The sequence below is a fragment of the Hippopotamus amphibius genome, chromosome 9, assembly GCF_030028045.1.
Source record: "Hippopotamus amphibius kiboko isolate mHipAmp2 chromosome 9, mHipAmp2.hap2, whole genome shotgun sequence".
NCBI classification, from domain to species: domain Eukaryota; kingdom Metazoa; phylum Chordata; class Mammalia; order Artiodactyla; family Hippopotamidae; genus Hippopotamus; species Hippopotamus amphibius.
Genome location: NC_080194.1, coordinates 103,834,263 through 103,854,333, shown reverse-complemented (window position 1 = coordinate 103,854,333; position 20,071 = coordinate 103,834,263). Strand labels below are relative to the sequence as shown.

Sequence of the window (20,071 nt, the reverse complement as noted above, 5' to 3'; positions counted from 1 at the left end):
GAGAGGCTGCCTTGGCCTCCCCATCCAGCTGGAGTTCTGGGGAGAAGTGGGAGCCCTGGGTAGGAAAGAGGAAGGGGCTTGCTGCAGGAGATGCCAAGAAGAGGGGGCTAGCCCCTGGTGATGGCAAAGGACTGAAGTAAGTGTGTGTGTGTGTGTGTGTGTGTGTGTGTGTGTGTGTGTGGTGTTGGGGAAAGGGATGTATTGTCTGGAATAGAAGCTGCAGAGATCAACTAGTATAGCCTCCCTCCCCACCTCCCATTTTACAGATAAGGAGACTGAGGCCCAAAGAGGAAGAAGTTTGTGTTGCTGGGGAGGGGGGATCCTCTGATTTCTGGCCCCAGGCCTGGTCCTTTATAGGATGTGAATCCCTCCTACTCCTCTCCCTGTCCCCCAGGAGCTGACTTTAGACCTGGGACTGCAGATCTGGTCTCAGTGCTGTGGTCACAGCACACTGCTGATTGGTGTCAAAAGGCCTCTTTCTCCACCAAGTTCACTTCCTGCTGGACTACCCAGTCCCTGCCTGCAGCCTCCTCCATCCCTCTAGCCCAGAACCAACCCTACCTCAATCCTTTGTTGCCAGAGTAACAGCCATTTTTTGGCCTGGGATGCCAGCAGGAAATGTACTGGGCATTTGGGGGTTTTCTCAGGTTGAAGGACTGACACTGTGTGGGGGGAATAACTTGCAGGGAGGGAGCTGGGTCCTGATTCCTAGGGCTCTGCTAGCAGCCTACATTTCCTAAAACTCAGTGTCTAAGGCCTCAGTGTCTTGAGTACCATTCCTGGTTACCATGGCAACATGACACTTGCTGAACATGATTGGTGACCAGCTGGGTGGCCACTGCCAGAAGCTTAAGATCTTGGGGGCCTCTGGAGGGGCATGGCTGGATGTAGACTTTCCCCCTCAACTTCTCCACACAACAGGCTTCCCCAGGGCCACCCCACCCACCCCTGCCCCTGTGCTGTCATGGCATCGGTTTCCTTCTTCCCACATAGAGGAACCCACAGGGGGCCAGTCATTCCTCTGTAATCCCAACACCAGGCTCCCCTCCCCAGTGCCTCCAACACTCCACCTGTCTCCCACCACCCACCCTTTCTCCTGCCTTCGCCCTGGTTTCCCTTGGCAACTCTCTGGAGCCTGGAGAAGCCCTCAAAGGAAGGGTGGTCCTTCATGGCCAAATCCTTCCCACCACGGGGCCTCCAATCTCAGCCCCCCAAGGATGGGGATGCTGCCGAGGTGAAGGTGTGGGTGAGATCCTGGGGGATGTGGTGGCCTGAGCCTGAGGTGCAGCTCAGACCTTTCCTTCAGCTGCATTAGTTTTCTGGGGCTGCAATAACGAATTGCCACCAACTCAGTGGCCTAAGACAACAGAAATTCATTCTCTCAGGGTTCTGGAGGCCAGAAGTTGAAAATCAGTTTCACTGAGCTGAAATCAAGGTGTGAGCAGAGCTGTGCTCCCTCCAGAGGCTCTAGAGGAGAATCCATTCCTTGTCTCATCCAGCTTCCAGTGGGTGCGTCACTCCGATCTCTGCCTTGGTCACATTGTCTCTTTTTCTTCCACATGAAGTGTCGTGCTGCCTCCCTCTTTTAAGCGTACTTGGGATTGAACCTGACATCTTTGAGAGGTCAGTTGTTACACCAGCCTTCCCCCAAATACACATAAGTGTTGATCACTTAGTCTGCAAGTCGTGAGAATCAGCCAGGAAGGGAGTTGAGAAGTAGGAGGAGAGGTCCCAGGGACAGCTCTAGGCCACACTCTCAGTAGCTTTTAGGTAGGCTCACCTGGGGGGTGGGGATGAGGGGCAGGAAAGACCAGAGGGGCGACTGCATTTCTCCCCAGGTTGTGCAAACAGAACTTGCCTAAAGGCCTCCTTCATGCCATCTGCCCTGCTCTCAGGTTAGGAAACACTAGGGATTGTGGGTAAGAGTCTGGGCGGTCAGGCAGACCTGGGTGTAGACAGAGGCCTCACCTCTTACAAGCTGTGGTTCTCAAAGTGTGGACCAGGGGCCAGCAGCATCAGTATCTCCTGGGAGTTTATTAGAAACGCAGTTTCTAGGGCCCCACTCCAGATGTACTGAATCAGAAACTCTGTGGTTCAACAAGACCTCGAGGAGATTCTGATGCACGCTGGAGTTTGAGAATCACTGTCTTAGACTCCTCAAAAATATGCATGACAGCACCCACAGCAAACGCACAGTGATTGGTAGGATTAAACAAAGCTATGTCCATAGAGGACTTACTGCAGCCCTAGATTTTCACAGTAGGTACTCAGTATGTATTTGTGGGATGAATGAAAGAGCTTTAAAATGAGTCATGGAATACGAGTGGTGTGGTTTTCATTCACTCAACAAATATTTATTGAGTGCTAGGTCGTGCCTGGGGCAGTTTTAAGGTGATTCACTCCAGTCCAGTACACAATCGAGAGAAGGTAAATTGACAGTCTCAGTGCAGGGTGAGAAATGCCCCAGCTGAGGGATGGTCAGACCGTTGTGAACTCAGGTGCTTTCACACATGCATTATCTTTTAGATCTATGAAAAGAGCCTAAGTGTGCAGTCCCATTTCCTATACCTACATGCTGTGTGACTTTGAGCAGATCACTTGGCTTGTTTGTATGCGGATGTATTTCCCCATCTGCAAAATGGGAATGATAACACTGCACAGGGTTTTGTTTCAAGCAGGTAGCATAACCCCTAGCGTATAATGGGTTCTGAAAGATGTTAAATGTCTTCTTGTAATCCTCCCTGCAATCCTGTGATGTAGGTATTACACTCACTTTTCAAAGTCTAGAGGGAGCTTAACATGCTAGAAACCTAGGCCAAGCTCAGTTACTGCAGTCTGGCTCAAACTTTAGCATTGAGCTCCCTAAAAGGGAGGAAAGGAGGAAAGGTGATGGTTACCAAGAGAGCTGCTTAATTTACATAACGAAGGGAGACCACTGGGCTCCTTGGGGGACCCTCAGCAGGGCTATGCCCAGGCTGGCCCTCTCACCTGCGCTCTCTCCTGCTCCAGTTCCCAGCTAGTGAAGTGGTTGGCTTGTGGGAAACAGAGGTGTTTCAGCGAAGGCTCACCTGAGTCAGATTCAAGGGGAGGGGACATAGACCCCATCTCTCAATGGAAGGAATGTCAAAGAATTTTTGGCCAATTAAAAAAAAAGATCATTATATTAGTCAAATCCTAAATTGTCAGAATCAGGGATCGTGTGTAAAAAACCTGAAAAGAGTAATTTTTTCTTATTTGACAAATATTTATATTCTCTCTGTGGTGGGCCTGCGCTGGGCTCTGGGGAACATGGCCACCCCTTTGCCTGAGCATAAATGGTAGGAGGGGTGTGGGGAGAGGAAGGGTGGGCGCCACACAGAGGAGGGTGCCCTGGGCTCAGGCCCTAGCTCTGCACTTACCAGCTGGTGGCCCTGGGTCTTGTTTTCTCATAAACTCTAAGATTCCCTCTGCATTGCAGGTCCTGGGAGAGGGCTCAGTCTGTGCCTGGACACCACCTCTTGGGGGCAGCTTAGGGGAGGTGGGGAGAGTGTGGGGGCAGAGACACAGGCTGAGATAAAGGGGAAGGGTTTGGGGAGCTGGCTCAGGCTTTGGGCAAGGGAGGGTGGTGGTCTGTGGAGGCTGGGACCCCCCTGTCCCAGTAGGTTAGGGGATGAGAGTCCTGTTACCCCACCCGAGCTTCCCATAGCCTCGGCAACAGTGGACACCAGTGGGCTCTGGGCCACAGTTCCTTCTCCATCATCTTGGACCCTCCTGCAGCCTCAGGACCAAGGCAGGACCTCAGAGCTTCAGTTCCCTCTCAGGCCTTCTCCCTTTTACCCCTGGCCCTGGTCCCTCCTCAAATTTCTGCACAGCTGCCCAAGCTGAGGTTATTGCTGGGAACCATGGCGCCGCACCTCTTGGTCACTTCATGATGTCCCAGCCTCCAATACCTTGTCTTGTCCCCCCTTAACCTCCATCTCTCCTCTTCACCTAGACCACCTCTCACCCCTACCTGGCAACTTTCTCTCTCTCCGTTTCCCATCCTGTCCAGCATTCCTCCTCTTCTCCTTCCCCTGCCCCCACCCTGACTTTTCCTGTTGGGTTGGCATTTGGCAGATGGATCTGGGGCCACTGCAGAGCGTGGGGTCAGAGGGACTCCGGTCCTTCTCTTCCATGAGCCAGCCTCAGGCTGTGCAGAGACCTCACACCAGCATCTCCCTGTCTGATCTAGAGGTTTCCACGGAATCATCCTTCACCCTAAGGATCCCGCAGCAGATCCTGAGTGCCCCCGATCATTGAGTAACAGACTGCCCCCATCCCATGTTTTTGTGGTGCCAACTCCCAGCCAGGCAGAGATCTGTTAGGACCTGTATCCCAGGGTAAGGCCCGCAGTTTACCACGTTTCCCTCTGCATAGTTAAATTTCCCCTGCCCGTGGCCCCATCATCCTGGTTTATGGCCACAGGTTTATGGCTGTAACCTCACCCACCTTGCTGAAGGCCTCTGTCCCCTTTCTTGTAGCTCCAGTGTTTTTTGTTTTTGTTTTTAAATTTATTATTTATTTATTTATTTATTTATTTTATTGGCTGTGTTGGGTCTTTTGCTGTGCGCAGGCTTTCTTTTAGTTGCGGTGAGTGGGGGCTACTCTTCGTTGTGGTGCGCGGGCTCCTCATTGCCATGGCTTCTCCTGTTGCGGAGCACAGGCTCTAGGTGCATGGGCTTCAGTAGTTGCAGCACATGGGCTCAGTGTGCTCAACAGTTGTGGCTCACAGGCTCTAAAGTGCAGGCTCAATAGTTGTGGTGCACGGGCTTAGTTGCTCTGCAGCATGTAGGATCTTCCTGGAGCAGGTATCGAACCCATGTCCCCTGCATTGGCAGGCGGATTCTTAACCAGTGCACCACCTAGGAAGCCCCGCTCCAGTGGTTTTTGACCAGCCTCTCCCCAGGTTCTTTTAGGCCCTAACCAGTGGGCATCAACTTCTGTTCCCTATGTTGACATCCCTCCCCAGCAAGGATTGGCTCTCAATGCAATACTAACCTATTTAGACAAAACTCAAGAGCCTGAAGGGTGACCTCTTCCTGGGTCTTCTTGCTAAGCCCAGCTCCACTGAATTCTCCATACCACCAACCCTAAAAGTCTGTTTCTTTCTGTTTTCCTAGCTTCATCACTTGCCCCTTCTTCCTTCTCTACCCCACCCAGACTGTGGACAACTTCTGAACGAGACCTTATTCTCTACCCTCAACTCTGCTTCATCCCAGAAGCCAGTCTCATCCCATATCCCTGGAGACTCAAACATAAGGGGTGTCATCCTGGCCCTCTTATTCCTTTCCCTGCTGCTGGAGGGGCCAGGCCGAGGGGCTCAGAGTCAGTGCATTGGCAGGCAGCCGGATCTGTGCCCTCCCCTCCGGATCTTGGTTTGTTACTTCTGGGTTGGGAGCAAGGGGTGGAGGGCTCAGGCCTGACTTTCTGCTGGGGGTGGGTTATAGCTGTTGAAGTGCAAGGTCAGCCGCTCCCATCCTCCAGCAGCCTCTGTGTGACAGGGACACAGTGTGGAGGTGTCTCTGGGTTGACCCCTAGGCAGCAGCCAATTTGGAAACGGGAGATGGGGAGGGAGGGGTCTCTGCACATGGGGTTTGCAGAGGGGGGTGGTGGAGGGTTGCTGCTTCAGCTCTTTGACATGTCTTGGCCCTATTGGAGGGCGCCTTCCTAGATGGAACCCTGGCTCTTCCCCTGCCTCCTCAGCCCTGGTGGTCTTCCTAGCTGCCTGCTGCCGTGGTCCCAGCCATACCACGGCTCACTGTGCTGGATGCATGCTAGTGCTGCTCACAGCACGGTCCGTTGAAGGACTTCTGACCCTGTCCTGTCTCCTGTCCCACCTTAGCCCACGCATAGAGTCTGGCCCAGCAGAACCTCAGGGATGACCCTGAATAACCCCTTCCAGCACCTAGCCTTCTCTTTCCTAAACCAGGATCCATGTCTGGCATTACTTGTCCTAGACAACTAAAGGGAACACCACTACCTGGTGAGTCTAACCCAACCAGACAAAACCCAAGAGCCCGAAGCATGACATTTTACTGGGGGGGTCTTCTTGTGCTTCTTTTCTTGTTCCTTCAGAATTGCCTCTTCTCTCCTTTCCCATCCTTCCCTGGATGGGAGGTGATGCAGAGGTGGGGCCTCCCCAGCCTGGAGAGTGGCGGGAGGGGCTAGCTGATGGGGGCTCAGGCAGGGCCCCCTTACTTGGCAATCTCAGGTTATGGGGTCAGGGAAGCTTCTCTGTTTCTCCCCTCCTTTGCTTTGAGTGGGGGAAGGGGGTCAGTTCCTGACCATATTTACAATTTCTCTCCTCACTCCCTCCTCCTGGGTTCCCTCTTCACACCTTCTAATGCCCCTGGTCAGGGCTTGGTTTGGTGTGGTGTGTAACTGGAATCCATCTTTGCAGAAGAGAACATGCCACTTTGAGGATACTCTCAAGTTAAGGATAGAGGGACTTCCCTGGCGGTCCAGTGATTAAGACTTCGAGCTCCCAATGCAGGGGGCCCAGGTTTGATCCCTGGTCAGGGAACTAGAGCCTGCGTGCCACAACAGAGCTGGCATGCTGCAACTAGGAGTCTGCATGCTGCAACTAAAAAAGATCTCACATGCTGCATCTAACACCCGGTGCAGCCAAATAAATAAGTATTAAAAAAAAAAAAAGTTAAGGATAGAGAAGGAAACTTCCTCGCTTATAAGTACTGTCTTAAATGGGGGATTTTTTTTTTTTTAAGAGGAAAAGCAATTTCAGCCACAAAAGTCCCCCTCATTCCCTCACCTCCACCCACGCATCCTTATAGTCATACTGTTTCTTTAAAATTGTTCAGTGAACTTTCCACTTCCTGGAGGCCCATAGCATAAGCTGGCAAATGGCTTGTTTTTATCTCTGTGTCCAGGCCTAGGAAGAGGTTAGATTTTTTTTTAATGTTTTATAGTTATTTTAAAAATTAATTAATTAGGGATTTCCCTGGTGGTGCAGTGGTTAAGAATCTGCCTGCCAATGCAGGGGACACAAGTTTGAGCCCTGGTCCGGGAAGATCCCACATGCTGAGGAGTAACTAAGCCCTTGAGCCACAACTACTGAGCCTGAGTGCCACAATTACTGAAGCCTGTGCTGCTAGAGCCAGTGCTCTGCAACAAGAGAAGCCACCGCAATGAGAAGCCCACACACTGCAACAAAGAATAGACCCCACTCACCGCAACTAGAGAAAGCCTGTGACAGCAATGAGGACCCAAAACAGCCAAAAATAAATTTTTAAAAAAGAGTTACTTATTTTAAAAAAATAATTAATTAACTTTATTGAAATATACTTGATTTACAATGTTGTGTTAGTTTCAGGTATACAGCAAAGTGATTCAGTTATACATATATATACTCTCTCTATATATGTATAAATAGATATGTTCTTTTTTACATTCTTTTCCATTATAGGTTATTACAAGATATTAAGTGTAGTCTGTGTGTCCTTGTTGGTTATATATTTTATTTATTTATTTATTTATTTATTTATTTATTATTTTTAATTTATTTGGTTGCACTGGGTCTTAGTTGCAGCAGGCGAGCTCCTTAGTTGTGGCACTCGAACTCTTAGTTGTGGCATGCATGTGGGATCTAGTTCTCTGACCAGGAATTGAACCTGGGCCCCCTGCATTGGGAGTGCAGAGTCTTAACCACTGCACCACCAGGGAAGTTCCAGTTTTCTATTTTATATATAGTAGTGTGTATATTTTAATCCCAAACTCATAATTTATTCCCCCTTCCCCTTTGATAACTGTAAGTTTGTTTTCTATGTTTCTATTTCTGTTTTGTAAATAAGTGCATTTGTATCACTTTTTTTTAGAGTCCACATATAATTGATATATAATTGTCTTTCTCTGTCTAACTTACTTCACTTAGTATGATAATCTTTAAGTCCAACCATGCTGCTGCAAGTGGCATTATTTTCTTCTTTTTCATGGCTGAGTAATATTCCATTGTGTATATGTACAACATCATCTTTATCCATTCATCTGTTGATGGACACTTAGGTTGCTTCCACATCCTGGCTATTGTAAATAGTGCTGCTATGAACATTGGGATGCATGAATCTTTTTGAATTATGGTTTTCTCCAGATATATGCCCAGGAGTGGGATTGCTGGATCATATGCTAGTTCTATTTTTATTTTTTTAAGGAACCTCCATACTGTTCTCCATAGTGGCTACACCAGTTTACATTCCCACCAACAGTGTAGGAGGGTTCCTTTTTCTCCACACCATCTCCAGTATTTACTGTTTGTAGACTTTTTGACGATGGCCATTCTGACTGGTGTGGGGTGGTACCTCATTGTAGTTTTGATTTGCATTTCTCTAATAATTAGCGATGTTGAGCATCTTTTCACGTGCTTTTTGGCCATCTGTATGTTGCCTTTGGTGTAATGTCTGTTTAGATCTTCTGCCCATTTTTTGATTGGGTTGTTTGTTTTTTTGATATTAAGCTGTATATTTTGTAGATTAATCCCTTGTCGGTGACTTCATTTGCAAATATTTTCTCCCATTCTGTGGGTTGTCTTTTCATTTGTTTATGGTTTCTTTTGCTGTGCAAAAGCTTTTAAATTTAATTAGGTCCCATTTATTTATTTTTGTTTTCATTTTCATTACTCTAGGAGGTAGATCCAAAAAGATATTGCTGTGATTTATGTCAAAGAGTGTTTTGCCTGTGTTTTCCTCTAAGAGTTTTATAGTATCTGGTCTTACATTTAGGCCTTTAATCCATTTTATGTTTATTTTTGTGTATGGTATTAGAGAATGTTCTGATTTCATTCTTTTATATGTAGCTGTCCAGTTTTCTCAGCACCACTTACTGAAGAGACTGTCTTTTCTCCATTGTATATCCTTGCCTCTTTTGTTATAGATTAATTAACCTAGGTGTGTGGATTTATTTCTGGGGTTTCTATCCTGTTCCATTGATCTATATTTCTGTTTTATGTACCAGTACCATGCTGTTTTGATTACTGTAGCTTTGTGGTATAGTTTGAACTCAGGGAGCCTGATTTCTCTAGCTCCATTTTTCTTTCTCAGAATTGCTTTGGCTATTCGGGGTCTTTTGTGTTTCCATACAAATTAAAATTTTTTTGGTTCTAATTCTGTGAAAAACGCCATTGTTAATTTGCTAGGGATTGCATTGAATCTGTAGATACCTTGGATAGTATATTCGTTTTGACAGTATTGATTGTTCCAATCCAAGAACGTGGTGTATCTTTGCATCTGTTTGTGTCATCTTCATTTTCTTTCATCAGTATCTTATAGTTTTCAGAGTACGGGTCTTTTGCATTCATAGGTAGGTTTATTCCTAGGTATTTTACTCTTTTTTATGCGATGGAAAATGGGATTGTTTCCTTAATTTCTCTTTCTGATCTTTCTTTGAAGTTCTGTATAGTTTTATCACCTGTGTAGGTTCCTGTATCCACCACCATAGTAAAGGAAACAGTTCTAACACCAAAGAAGAAGTCAGGGGTTATACCTCTTATGACCACACCCACCGCCTTTCCACCACCTCCACCTCTTCCACTTTGTCCCTAACACATGACAACCACGGAATCTGTCTTCCATTTCTAAATTTTTGTCATTTCCAAAATATTATTTAAATGGAACTATATAGCATCTAATTTTTTTGAGTTGGCTTTTTTTTTGGCTCAGCAAAATAACCTACCAATTCATCCAAGCTGTCATGTGTATCAGTAGTATGCACCTTTTTGATTGCTGAGTAGTATTCTATGGCATAAATGAACCATAGCTTAACTCCTTACCTGTTGAAGGACATTGAAGTGTTTTCAGTTTTTGTCTATTGTGAATAAAACTGCTATGAACATTTGTGTATAGGTTTTGAAATGCCCAGGGATATGGAATTAGCTCTCACATTCTGGGGGCCAGGGGTGCTTACTGGGTCCATCATTGTTTCTAAGGGCTTTTCAGTGGACAGAATTAGTATATACTTTTAAATTTAAGCTAAAACACTCCATGGGCTCATAAGATACTTCCTAAATTTAAGACTACAGGGAATTTGCATACTATCATTGATTTTATATTTGTACTTCTTTTCTCCTATGCCAAAATTCCAGTTCTGATAACAACATTATTATGCTCTATCCTACCCATTTTCACCTATTCCCAACAATATGACTACTGAATACAACTTTAGATTTTATGGGACTTCTCTGGTGGCACAGTGGTTAAGAATCTGCTTGCCAATGCAGGGGACACGGGTTCGATCCCTGGTCCAGGAAGATCTCACATGCCACGGAGCAGCTAAGCCTGTGTGCCACAACTACTGAGCCCACTCACCGCAACTAGTGAAGCCCACACGCTCTAGAGTCTGCATGCTGCAACTACTGAGTGCACGTGCTGCAACTACTAAAGCCCACTGCTCCACAACAAGAGAAGCCACTGCAACTAAGAGTAGCCCCCACCCGTCACAACTAGAGAAAGCCTGTGCACAACAATGAAGACCCAATGCAGCCAAAAAAAAAAAAAAAAAAAGATTTTATGGCAGTTTAAAATTTTTTTAACAATTAATTTTGTCTTTAGGGTAGATTTTTGGCATGTATAGCTAAATTACTCTGTTTTTCAAGTCATTCAGAAGAGTTCCTAGGATTTCCCTTGTGGTCCACTGGTAAAGAATCTGCTTTCCAGTGCAGGGTTGGGGTTCAATCCCCAGTCAGGGAACTAAGATTCCCACATGCCGAGGGGCAACTAAGCCCATGCGTCACAACTACTGAGCTCATGCGCCTCAACTAGAGAGCCTGTGTGCCGCAAACTACAGAGGCCACATGCCCTGGAGTCTGCACACCACAACTAGAGAAGAGAAAACCCGTGTGCCACAAATAGAGAGAAGCCTGAGAGCCGCAGACAAAAAAAAAAAGGAGTTCCCTCTGTGTAGTGAGACCACCAAACTAGATATACATTTTGGTTTATTTGTTTCTGTTTCATTTTACTTTCAACTTCTAGGGAATGATTTTTTAAAATTAGTTTTTATCATAGGTTTCCAAAGTCAAATATACAAAACAAAGTATACAGATGGTCCCCAACTTATGATGGTTTGACTTACAATTTTTCAACTTTATGATGGTGTGAAAGCAATAAGCATTCAGTAGAAACCGTACTTCAAATTTTGAATTTTGATCTTTTCCCCAGGCTTGCAGTTTGTGGTACAACGCTCTCTTGCGATGCTGGGCAGAGGCACTGAGCTGCAGCTACCAGTCAGCCTTGTGATCACGAGGGTTAACAACCTGATACACTTAAACCCAATACTGTACTTTCAGCACAGTATTCAATAAATTACACGAGATATTCAACACTTTATTATAAAATAGGCTTTGTGTTAGATGATTCTGCCTAACTATAGGCTAAATTAAGTGTTCTGAGCACATTTAAGGTAGGCTAGGCTAAGGTGTGATGGTCAGTAGGTTAGGTGTATTAAATGCATTTTCGACTTATGATATACTTATCTCAGTATGACCCCCATTCATAAGTGGAGGAAGATCTGCAGTAGAGGGAATGGGCATACTTTATTATTCCTGACTTTAGTAGGAAAAGCCTCTAGTTTCACCATTGAGACCCTCAAAAACTTTTTTCGGACTAGTAATGCTGGGACTTCCCTGGTGGTCCAGTGGGTAAGACTCTGTGCTCCCAATGCAGGAGGTCTGGGTTCGATCCATGGTCGGGGAACTATATCCTGTGTGCATGCTGCAACTAAGACGTGGCACAGCCTAAATAAATATTAAAAGAAGAAGAAAAGTGTTTAAAAAAATACATATGGGTAACGCTATCTGACCTTCCACAGCATTTCTTGGGAAGATAAAGGACGTGAGTGGCACACAAACATGTCTGTTGACTCTTAACCCATTTCGGGAAAGCCTCAGAAGTCTTAAATCCAACTTAACACAGGAAGGAACAGGCTCACAGAACTGAGAGGAACTTTAGGGAACGAGACGAGAGCTCCCGTGTCCTGTCCTGCAGTCCAGGGGTCCAGAATAAATCCAGAGACTTTTTTGTTTTTTTTAAAACTGTGCTCAGCATACAGATATTTATTTTTTATGTAGATGAATATTTTAGTGGACCTTCTAAGGGGAAAAAGTCACAAAAGGCCAGGATGAATGATGTAGTAGTCGTCCAGGGAACCACGATCGCCTAGGAAGGAGCCCAGGGCTGGGGTCAGCGAGCCACGCCCTCAAACTGGGAAGCTCCGGTTCGAGTTCGGAGGCGACGGAACACCTGGAGATGCTGTGAAGGCACGGAGGAGGTAGTCCCAGTGCGGGGACGCTGGGCCGTTAATTAAAGGTGTCCCACTTGGTGCTCCGATAGGGGACTGATACACTTCGGATTCCAGCAGAGGCCAGGTGGTGACGATTGGACGGGGCAAAGACGTCGTAGCGCAATTTTCGAAATGGAAATGGTCCTAATGAGGACCCGTAGGGCTTCCAAGGGATTCCGCTATAAAACCCCGGCCTGGGGTGGGGCGAGAGGGAAGCAGGAGGAAACCCGCCGAGAGGCGGGGCGGCGGGGCAACGGAAATGACGCTTAGGCACACCAATGGGGCGGGGCGGGGCGGGGCGGGGGCTGGTCTCCCCGCCCCCACGGGTAGGGGCTAACGGTTTTCGGTAGCAGCGTCTGAGAAGGGCGGGGGAAAGGAGGTCCCCAGTCCGTGTCCAGTGACTCTTGGCTCCTAGCAACCCCACAGCCCTGCAGACACCCCAAGATGTTGGGCTTTGAGGACTCAGAGCTGGAGTCAGTGGAAGGAGGGGAGGCCGTGGCGGCCCCAGGGCCACCCCCAGAACCCCGCGCCCCCGAGCCCAGAGCCCCAGTCCCGGAGCCCGGCCTGGACCTGAGCCTGAGCCCGCGGTCCGAGAGCCCCGGGCGGCCCAGCAGCAGCCCGGGCCGGCGGAAGGGGCGGGCGGGCCGGCGGGGCGGGGCCCGCAAGGGGCGGCAGGTGAGCTGGGGGAAGGCCTGGCCGCCAGCCCGCCGAAGACCCCGCGCCCGCCTCTTCACCGCCCCGCTCTCTGCTTCCAGGTCCGCTTCCGCCTGCCACCACCCTCCCCGGTCCGGTCCGAGCCGCCGCCGGCTGCCGCCGCACCGAGCGAGAAGCCCGCGGCGCCGCAGGACCTGGGGACGCCCGCGCAGCAGAGCAGCCTGGCCCTGAGCCTGGAGCTGCAGGCCGCGCGGGCCGCAGCCGGGGGCCAGTTCGATGCCGCGAAGGCCGTGGAAGAACAGCTGAAAAAGTCGTTCCAGACCCGCTGCGGCCTGGAGGAGAGCGTGGCCGAGGGTGAGGGGGGCGGGCGGCCGGCAGGGCGCGGGAACGGGGGTGCGAGGCGCCGCTCACCTCCGCTCCTCCTACGGTCTCAGGGCTGAACGTGCCGCGCTCCAAGCGGCTCTTCCGAGACCTGGTGAGCCTGCAGGTGCCCGAGGAACAGGTTCTGAACGCCGCACTGAGGGAGAAACTGGCGCTCCTGCCGCCGCAGGCCCGAGCCCCGCCTCCAAAGGTGAGGGACCTGGGCTCGGGTCTCCCCTAACCCCGTCCCCGTTCCTCCCGAGCTGCCAGGTTTTCTGTCCCCTCCCCAAGGGTAACCTTGCCGTGTGCTCCAATTCCAACAGGAGCCAGCTGGGCCAGGGCCAGACATGACCGTTTTGTGTGATCCAGAGACATTATTTTATGAATCTCCACACCTGACCCTGGAAGGGCTGCCCCCACTCCGGCTTCAACCCCGGCCCCGCCCTTCAGAGGATACCTTCCTTATGCATCGGACACTGAGGCGATGGGAAGCTTAGACCTGGAGGCTCCCTGGATTGCGTGGTTCATATTTTTTTGTGTTAAAACTATGAGAATAAAGTGGTTTTGCTAACACATGGGACTCTTCTTGGGAGCCTTGAGATGAGGCCAAGCCTCAGGTTGGAAGCTGCCAGAAAGTCAAGGTTTTGGCCCCCTTTTAAAGAAACTTGGTAGTGATAAGTAGAGCAGGCAGGTGGTCTGGTCCTAAAAGTGTCCTTTTCTAGTTCCACTTCGACTCCATGGTTAACTCTTCCAAAGTTAGCCTTGTGCCCAAAGCTTCCACAGAACATTTTTGTCAGTGGGTTTTTTGGGGAGGGTAGATGGATTCTTCCAAGTTTCACATTAAAATTCACATTACACCCCCTTTTCCTGGCCTAGGGTTCTGTATACTTGTGTGTAGGTCTCACTAGCATTCAACAATCTTCCCAAGCACTGAAAAACCTGTCCTATTCCTTAAGACTATAGTTTGGGCAGAGAGGAAGCACAGGTTCTACTGGAAAGCACCATTCCCACCTCCCCACCCCCCCACTAGAATGGCAGACACAGGTGTGGGGGCCACTTCCCTAAACATCAAGGTTTATTGTGCTGTTCTCACATTCCAAACCCAACCCCCTCTCCCAGTGGGGGACAGCAGAGGGAAGGATTTTCACAGTACCTGCGGGCCTCCCCACAATGTCCCCCTCTTAACCCTCAGTCCATCTATCCGTGGTCCACTGAAACGCAGCTAGGGATAAGGGCTGAGGAGAAATGGGAACCTCTCCTTGGGAGAACAGGAGGAAGAGGCTAGAGAACTTGATACCCCCCCACCTCCCATGCCCTAGGAGAAGAGAGGTCAGCAAACAGTCCATGCCATCCAGCCCAGTGGGCTGGGGGAGAGGAAGATGATGGTACACTCCAGCACATCTGGGCTTGCTGCTTAGGTGCCAGAGGTGTAGGGAAGAGGCTGGGGCAGCAACACAGGAAAAGCTTTCTCTGCAGATCCAGGAGAGGAAACTATTTTTCAAGCCAGAAAGAAAAGACCTTGGGATACTTTCCTCTCCCCCCAGGTCCTTTGGAGCAGCGGGCAGCTTCTTCACACTTTCTGTTCAGGGGGCCACTTAGTGGCTGGGGGAACGGGCCTTGTGGAATAGGTACACAGGACGCTGGAAGCCTGAGGGAAGAGTGTGCAATGAGGAGGGGTTGGCAGGACCTTAAGACTCCACAGGGTCTGCACCCTACACCAGGACTGGCCTCCCTTCCTCCCCCAACTAAATAAGCTAGCCTTACCTTTGGAGGTGTTGTGGGGTGTGGCCACAAGCTCATAGCTGGAGAAGCCCACCTCTGGGGATGTCAGGTAGGAAGTGAACTGCTCCGGCTTCAGCTGAATTCGAAAGTAGTTCTTGTAGATTGTTTCCTAGGGAGGAGGGCAAGGGACCGCTTCAGCTCGGCTGTCTTCTCCGCTGGTGGAGGATGATGCCCACCCAGGGGACCTTTTCACCTTGTTCAGAAAGTCCTCTTTCTGCTTTGTTGAGGCCTTCTTTGTCTCAACTAAAGGAAGGACAGGCCCAATTTCCACAGAAACCCCAACTCACCGTAAGAGTCTTTCTCCTGCTGTAGGATGACCAAGGCTGGGGCTCCAGGACCAGGATGCCCCCAGGATGTAGGTGCCGGTAGATCCGGCGAAACATGCGCTTCAGCCCCTCGTCTCCCCAGTTGAGGTGCACCCACTTGGTGAGGCTGAGGCAGAGCACCACATCATATTCGGGTTTTTGGGCCTCCACCAGCTCATCTCGATCCAGCACATAGTTACCCTGAGGGCAAGAATTGGGGGTGAGGTCAGCAGGGGCATAAAAGAACCACTGCCTCCTCACAAGCCACTCTGCAGCCTCACTTTAGTCCTTGGCCACAATCCTCTCTGACACTCCTCAAAATAACTCCCAAATGGTGCCCTCTTTGAGTCTCATTTTCTTGCCTCCTATTGGTGGTAAGCCAATCAAACATAAAAAGGGAGCCTGCGTAATTTTAAATTGAACAAATGATCCATGAGATTGCCAAAGCTGGGGTTAAATTGCAGAGAAGAATGCTAGGGTTCTTCCAAGACCCTGTCCAGTACTTATTCCCACCCCACAGTCAGTAAGCTGAGAGATTCAACATTATACAAAGGGCCCCAACCCAGGTTTGAAAGGGAGACCTGTGGGTTCCTTCTCTGTAGTTGGGACTGGCAAAGTTTCAGGCCTATTCTTTTCCTCCCAGAGAAGTGAAGAACCCCATCCCTCAGGAATCCTTTTCTAGATGATAAGCTCATTACCACTCTCTACAAAGTCCATTCTTCTAGGTGTAACCCAACACATTGCCAACTATTCCTGTAGGTGGCCAAACTGGAGCATTTTAGGGGGATCCACGTGCAGTCAGGGGACACTGAAGACATGGTACTCTCTCCTGCAGAAGACTTTCTGACGCTTCCCCACCCCACCATCTAGGGTCAGTGTGGAGATGATCTAAGCCCAAGCTGCTTAGGTTCCTGGCCATTGACTACCAGCTCTGCATCTAATGCAAATGAGGTCCCTATCAAAGGACAAAAACTGTAACTGGTCAGCCTAACCCCCCCCCCCCGCCCCCGCCCCAAGACATTCCATGTCTGACACCCATCCCTTCACACACATTCAGTAGGTTGGAGAACAAGCTTTCATCTGGACCATATCCCCTAACAGGGGAAGGTGGACAGGGCTGGATTACAGTACTGGCCAGGAGCAGGGCAAAAGAAGTCTGCCCCTATCCTGGGGCTTGTAGTCATGAGAAAGGACTCCAAATAGAGCACCGCCCCCAGATTATAGGAGGGGAGACACACCCAGTGAAATCAATTGCAGATTCAGACCCTTCTCTTGAGGATTTGGTTTTCCCAGGGAGGGGTGCATGCACAGAAGCCCTCTGGGTCATAATCTTCCCCTGCCATGTTCCCATTTAATCTCATTTTCATTCCTGGCCTCTATCCCAAGAGCCTGTGGACCCTCTTACCGTGACGAAGACAACATTGTTGGGGAAGACGGATGTGTCTGCTCCATCCAAGGGCACTTGGGGTGCAGCAATGGGACCCCGGCTGGCTGTCAGTGAGGCTGGGAAGTAGCTCCTCTTCCGGATGGTTGCGGTCCCTTCCTCACTCTCTGCTCCTGGGCCCCCTTCAGAAGTCTGGGGTGGCAGACGCAGCTCTTCGGACAAGTAGTGTCGGATGTTTTGGCGGGCCGAGTGGATGAGCTGGGCATCGATATCCAGGCCCACCATGCGGGATGGGCCCCACTTACGGGCAATACTCAGGGTCAAATGGCCCACATTGCAGCCCAGATCTAGCACGTCCCGACCCCGAAACCACTCAGGCTTCAACACCCGAAGGCGCCCATCCTCACAGGAAGGATTGCGGTACCCATAGTACTTGCAAAAATTCCCGTACTGGAACTTGCACTGTTGCTTTTTGAAGCCTGCAACAGGTAGCGGGTGGAGGTGGTGGCGGCCTCCCCCACTCCCTCGTCCCTTTTCCTTGGGACCCTGGCCTCCACCCCTAGCCCCTGCCTCTGACTTGCTGGAAGTCCTGCGACGTTTGCGATGTCGTGAGGAGGAAGACGAAGGTGCAGAGGTAACTGAGGCAGCTGGAGGGGCTGAAAGGGAGCCTGAGGGACCCTGTAGGGCAGATGGAAGGGGAGACACGACCTCATCCCTGCAGTTGATGGCTGTGTTGAGTTCATAGGGTTGGGGGGCGTCCCGGTTCTGGCCCCTGTGCCGCTGCTGCTGTGTGGTGCCCTCCCCATGGAGTGAGGAAGTGAGGGGGGCTGTGGGCAGCACGGAGTGGCTATCATTCCCTCCAGTTGCCTGCTGCTGTTGCTGGTGGTGGTGCTGTCCCCGGTGTCTATGCCTCTTCCGCCCAGTCTTGAGTGGCGAAGCAAGGACTACTTGGGCCTCGTCAGTGCAAGTATTGAGACTGAGAGGGTCTGTAATATCTTTGGGGATAAGGATCTCCACTGGATCTCGCCCCTTGGCGGGAAGTGGGGATGATTTAGGGGTCTCCGCATTGAGTGCGCGGCTCACTTCCTCATCCAGGAGACTATTCAGGTTCAGTGGATCAAAGATATTGCCCCCCAGGAGGAAGTTGGAGGGTAAGACAGAGTCACAGTCCGAATTAACTCGCCTGCGCCTCTTGAAGGCCGGATGTTTGAAGCCTCCACCACCTCCCCCTACATTACAGCTATTTCTCCTCTTACCCCCACCTCCCCCAGGGGGCCGGTGGGGCTGATAGCCATTACGGGGTCGAGGAGGAGCAGGGGGGCCCAGTTCTGTTCCGCCCCCTCCCCGTCGCTCCTCCCCCACGTCCGGGGGAGCGGCTCGCCCATGGGGATCCGACGAGCGGGCCTCCCCGTGCAACTGCGCTTGGGGGCCGACCCCTCGTTGCTGCTGCGACTGACCGCCCCGAGGGGTGGATGCAGCCCCGGGGCTCTCCTTGCCCGCCCCCGAAGCCGGGGATCCCGCCGAGTGTGCGCGCGTGCCCAGCCCACGCTGCGTCCCGCCGCGGAGCTCCCCGGAGGCGGCTTCTCGGTGCGGTTGCACCGTGGGGCCGCCCCCTCCGCCCGACTCATCTTTGAGCGGCGGCGGCGGGGCCGGCACAAGAAACGGCTCCTTCTCCGCCGCCATCTCGATCATTTCCTCCCCTTATTCCGTCCCAGTCGAGGGCAACCAGGGGGGGCCGGGGGCTTAACCCCTCTTCCTAGACCCCCGCTCCCTTCCCCCCCTTCCCCGAGTGCGCGCGCAGTTCTGCTCTTCTCCCCTAGTCTCGCGCCCAAGCGCCTCCCCCGAAGCGCTCCCCACTCGCCCGCGAGACCAAAACAAGATGCCCGCGAGACCCGAACAACTCGAAGAATCAACCGCGCGTGCGCCGACCCCTTTCTCCTCTACCACTACCGCTTCGCCGCGAACGCGCACTGCTGGGGCGCGTTCCTCTCCCCCTGGAATCACGCATGCGCACTCCGCCACCACCCTGGTTGCGCGCGCATCGGAGTACGAACCAACTTAACGGCTCCGGGAGTTTAAATATAGCCCCTCAGCCCCCCCAAAAGCCCACCACCCCAAACTGACACCCTACTTCCCTTCGCAGCTATGTCCGTCCCTACTGATATCCTTTGTCTCTGCCGCGCGATCCCACCCACCGTAGGCGGGGGACGGGGAGCTGGTGTGAAAAGGTCTCCTTGACACCCGACCCTTGTTCCTGAGGAATGAGTCTCCGCGGTCTCCGCCCGGCTCTAAACCCAGCAACCTCCCTACCCCGCCTCCTTCCTCCCCCTGGTGGGCAGCGCCTGCGCACACCCTTTTGGGCTTGCGCGGGTAGATGCAGCACGTGCTGGAGGTGACGCCCCGCCCTCCGTCCTAGGGGCGGGGACTGTTACGTAGCTTCCTCAGGTTTGGTACACGCAACGTGCGTCAGCACGATTCGGAGGGGAGTGGCTAAGGAATAGTGCGGCCCTCATGAATTATTCATGACCTGGTTGCCCCCAGTGCCTACCTATTTAGAAGGGCTTCCGAGGGAGCGGAGGGGTGAACCTAAAAGTAGGGGAGGGGACGGAGCGCAGCGTACTGACCGTCTTCCTACGAACTGTTCTCAGTATAATACGATAGGTCATTTTAACTCACTCCCCTCGAAAATATTCTCTGCTGAACTGGGAAAAAAAAAAAAGGCACTAAAACAGGCGATGTTGTCCAACTTCCTCTTCCCCCGAGACTGCCGAGTCGTTCTCTCACTCCTCTGCCTTCCCCCAATCGCGATCACCTGGGGACACCACGCCCTCCTCTCCGCCTCCACACCCACCACCCCTCCACCAACGCCTTCGCCTACTACCCGACGCCTGCGCACGAGCCCCCCAGCGCGCGGACAGCGACCCCGACGCCCACCACATTCACCAATAGCAATACACCCACCACCGCCGCCCCCTCGCACGCAGGCCTCCCCGAGCACACGCTGCGGCTTCGCGCCGCCTTATATAAAACAAATGTGGGCGGGGAGAAGGTTTCGGCCTGCTTTGGGGGCCCCTGCCTCAGCCAATGGGGAAGAAGCTACCCGACGGCCTTTCCGGAGGGTGTTAGGTGGCTTGTTCTCCTTGCCGACAGTGCAGGTCCTGTGGTTGAGAAGTGGGAGGAAGAGGCGAGAGTGGGGTTAAGGACAGTGTCGAATAAAATATCGAAATAAGGGCGTGAAGGAGACTAAGAGGAAGAATGGAAATCGGGGCACGAAAAGAGTAAGGAA

At 51.3% G+C, this 20,071-nt stretch overlaps 3 protein-coding genes across 3 annotated transcripts in view; 2 read left to right on the top strand and 1 right to left on the bottom strand.

Annotated features, from left to right (window-relative positions):
- The first annotated feature begins 12,629 nt into the window (after nucleotides 1-12,629).
- Nucleotides 12,630-13,887, top strand: PPP1R35 (protein phosphatase 1 regulatory subunit 35). The gene is made up of 4 exons (XM_057748564.1): nucleotides 12,630-12,975; nucleotides 13,056-13,308; nucleotides 13,389-13,525; nucleotides 13,638-13,887. The coding sequence occupies exons 1-4, from the start codon at nucleotides 12,745-12,747 to the stop codon at nucleotides 13,809-13,811; spliced, it is 795 nt and encodes a 264-aa protein (XP_057604547.1). The 5' UTR covers nucleotides 12,630-12,744; the 3' UTR covers nucleotides 13,812-13,887.
- Nucleotides 13,888-14,361: 474 nt separating this feature from the next.
- MEPCE (methylphosphate capping enzyme) lies at nucleotides 14,362-20,001 on the bottom strand. The gene is made up of 4 exons (XM_057748552.1): nucleotides 16,807-20,001; nucleotides 15,384-15,602; nucleotides 15,079-15,205; nucleotides 14,362-14,962 (listed from the first exon to the last, which is right to left on the bottom strand). The coding sequence occupies exons 1-4, from the start codon at nucleotides 18,475-18,477 to the stop codon at nucleotides 14,910-14,912; spliced, it is 2,070 nt and encodes a 689-aa protein (XP_057604535.1). The 5' UTR covers nucleotides 18,478-20,001; the 3' UTR covers nucleotides 14,362-14,909.
- The window catches only part of ZCWPW1 (zinc finger CW-type and PWWP domain containing 1), a 41,779-nt gene continuing 41,700 nt past the window's right edge, over nucleotides 19,993-20,071 (top strand). Inside the window, exon 1 of the mRNA XM_057748558.1 lies at nucleotides 19,993-20,063. The gene's annotated coding sequence lies outside the window, so the exon portion shown is untranslated. The remainder of the gene's footprint in view (nucleotides 20,064-20,071) is intronic.

Coding starts and splice junctions, on each gene's coding strand:
- PPP1R35 (XM_057748564.1), top strand. CDS start 12,745: ATGTTGGGCTTTGAGGACTCAGAGCTGGAGTCAGTGGAAGGAGGGGAG. Junction 12,976..13,055: donor GGGCCCGCAAGGGGCGGCAG/GTGAGCTGGGGG, acceptor CTCTGCTTCCAG/GTCCGCTTCCGCCTGCCACC. Junction 13,309..13,388: donor GGAGGAGAGCGTGGCCGAGG/GTGAGGGGGGCG, acceptor CTACGGTCTCAG/GGCTGAACGTGCCGCGCTCC.
- MEPCE (XM_057748552.1), bottom strand. CDS start 18,477: ATGATCGAGATGGCGGCGGAGAAGGAGCCGTTTCTTGTGCCGGCCCCG. Junction 15,206..15,383: donor GCAGGAGAAAGACTCTTACG/GTGAGTTGGGGT, acceptor CCTCCTCCCTAG/GAAACAATCTACAAGAACTA. Junction 14,963..15,078: donor ACCCCACAACACCTCCAAAG/GTAAGGCTAGCT, acceptor CTCTTCCCTCAG/GCTTCCAGCGTCCTGTGTAC.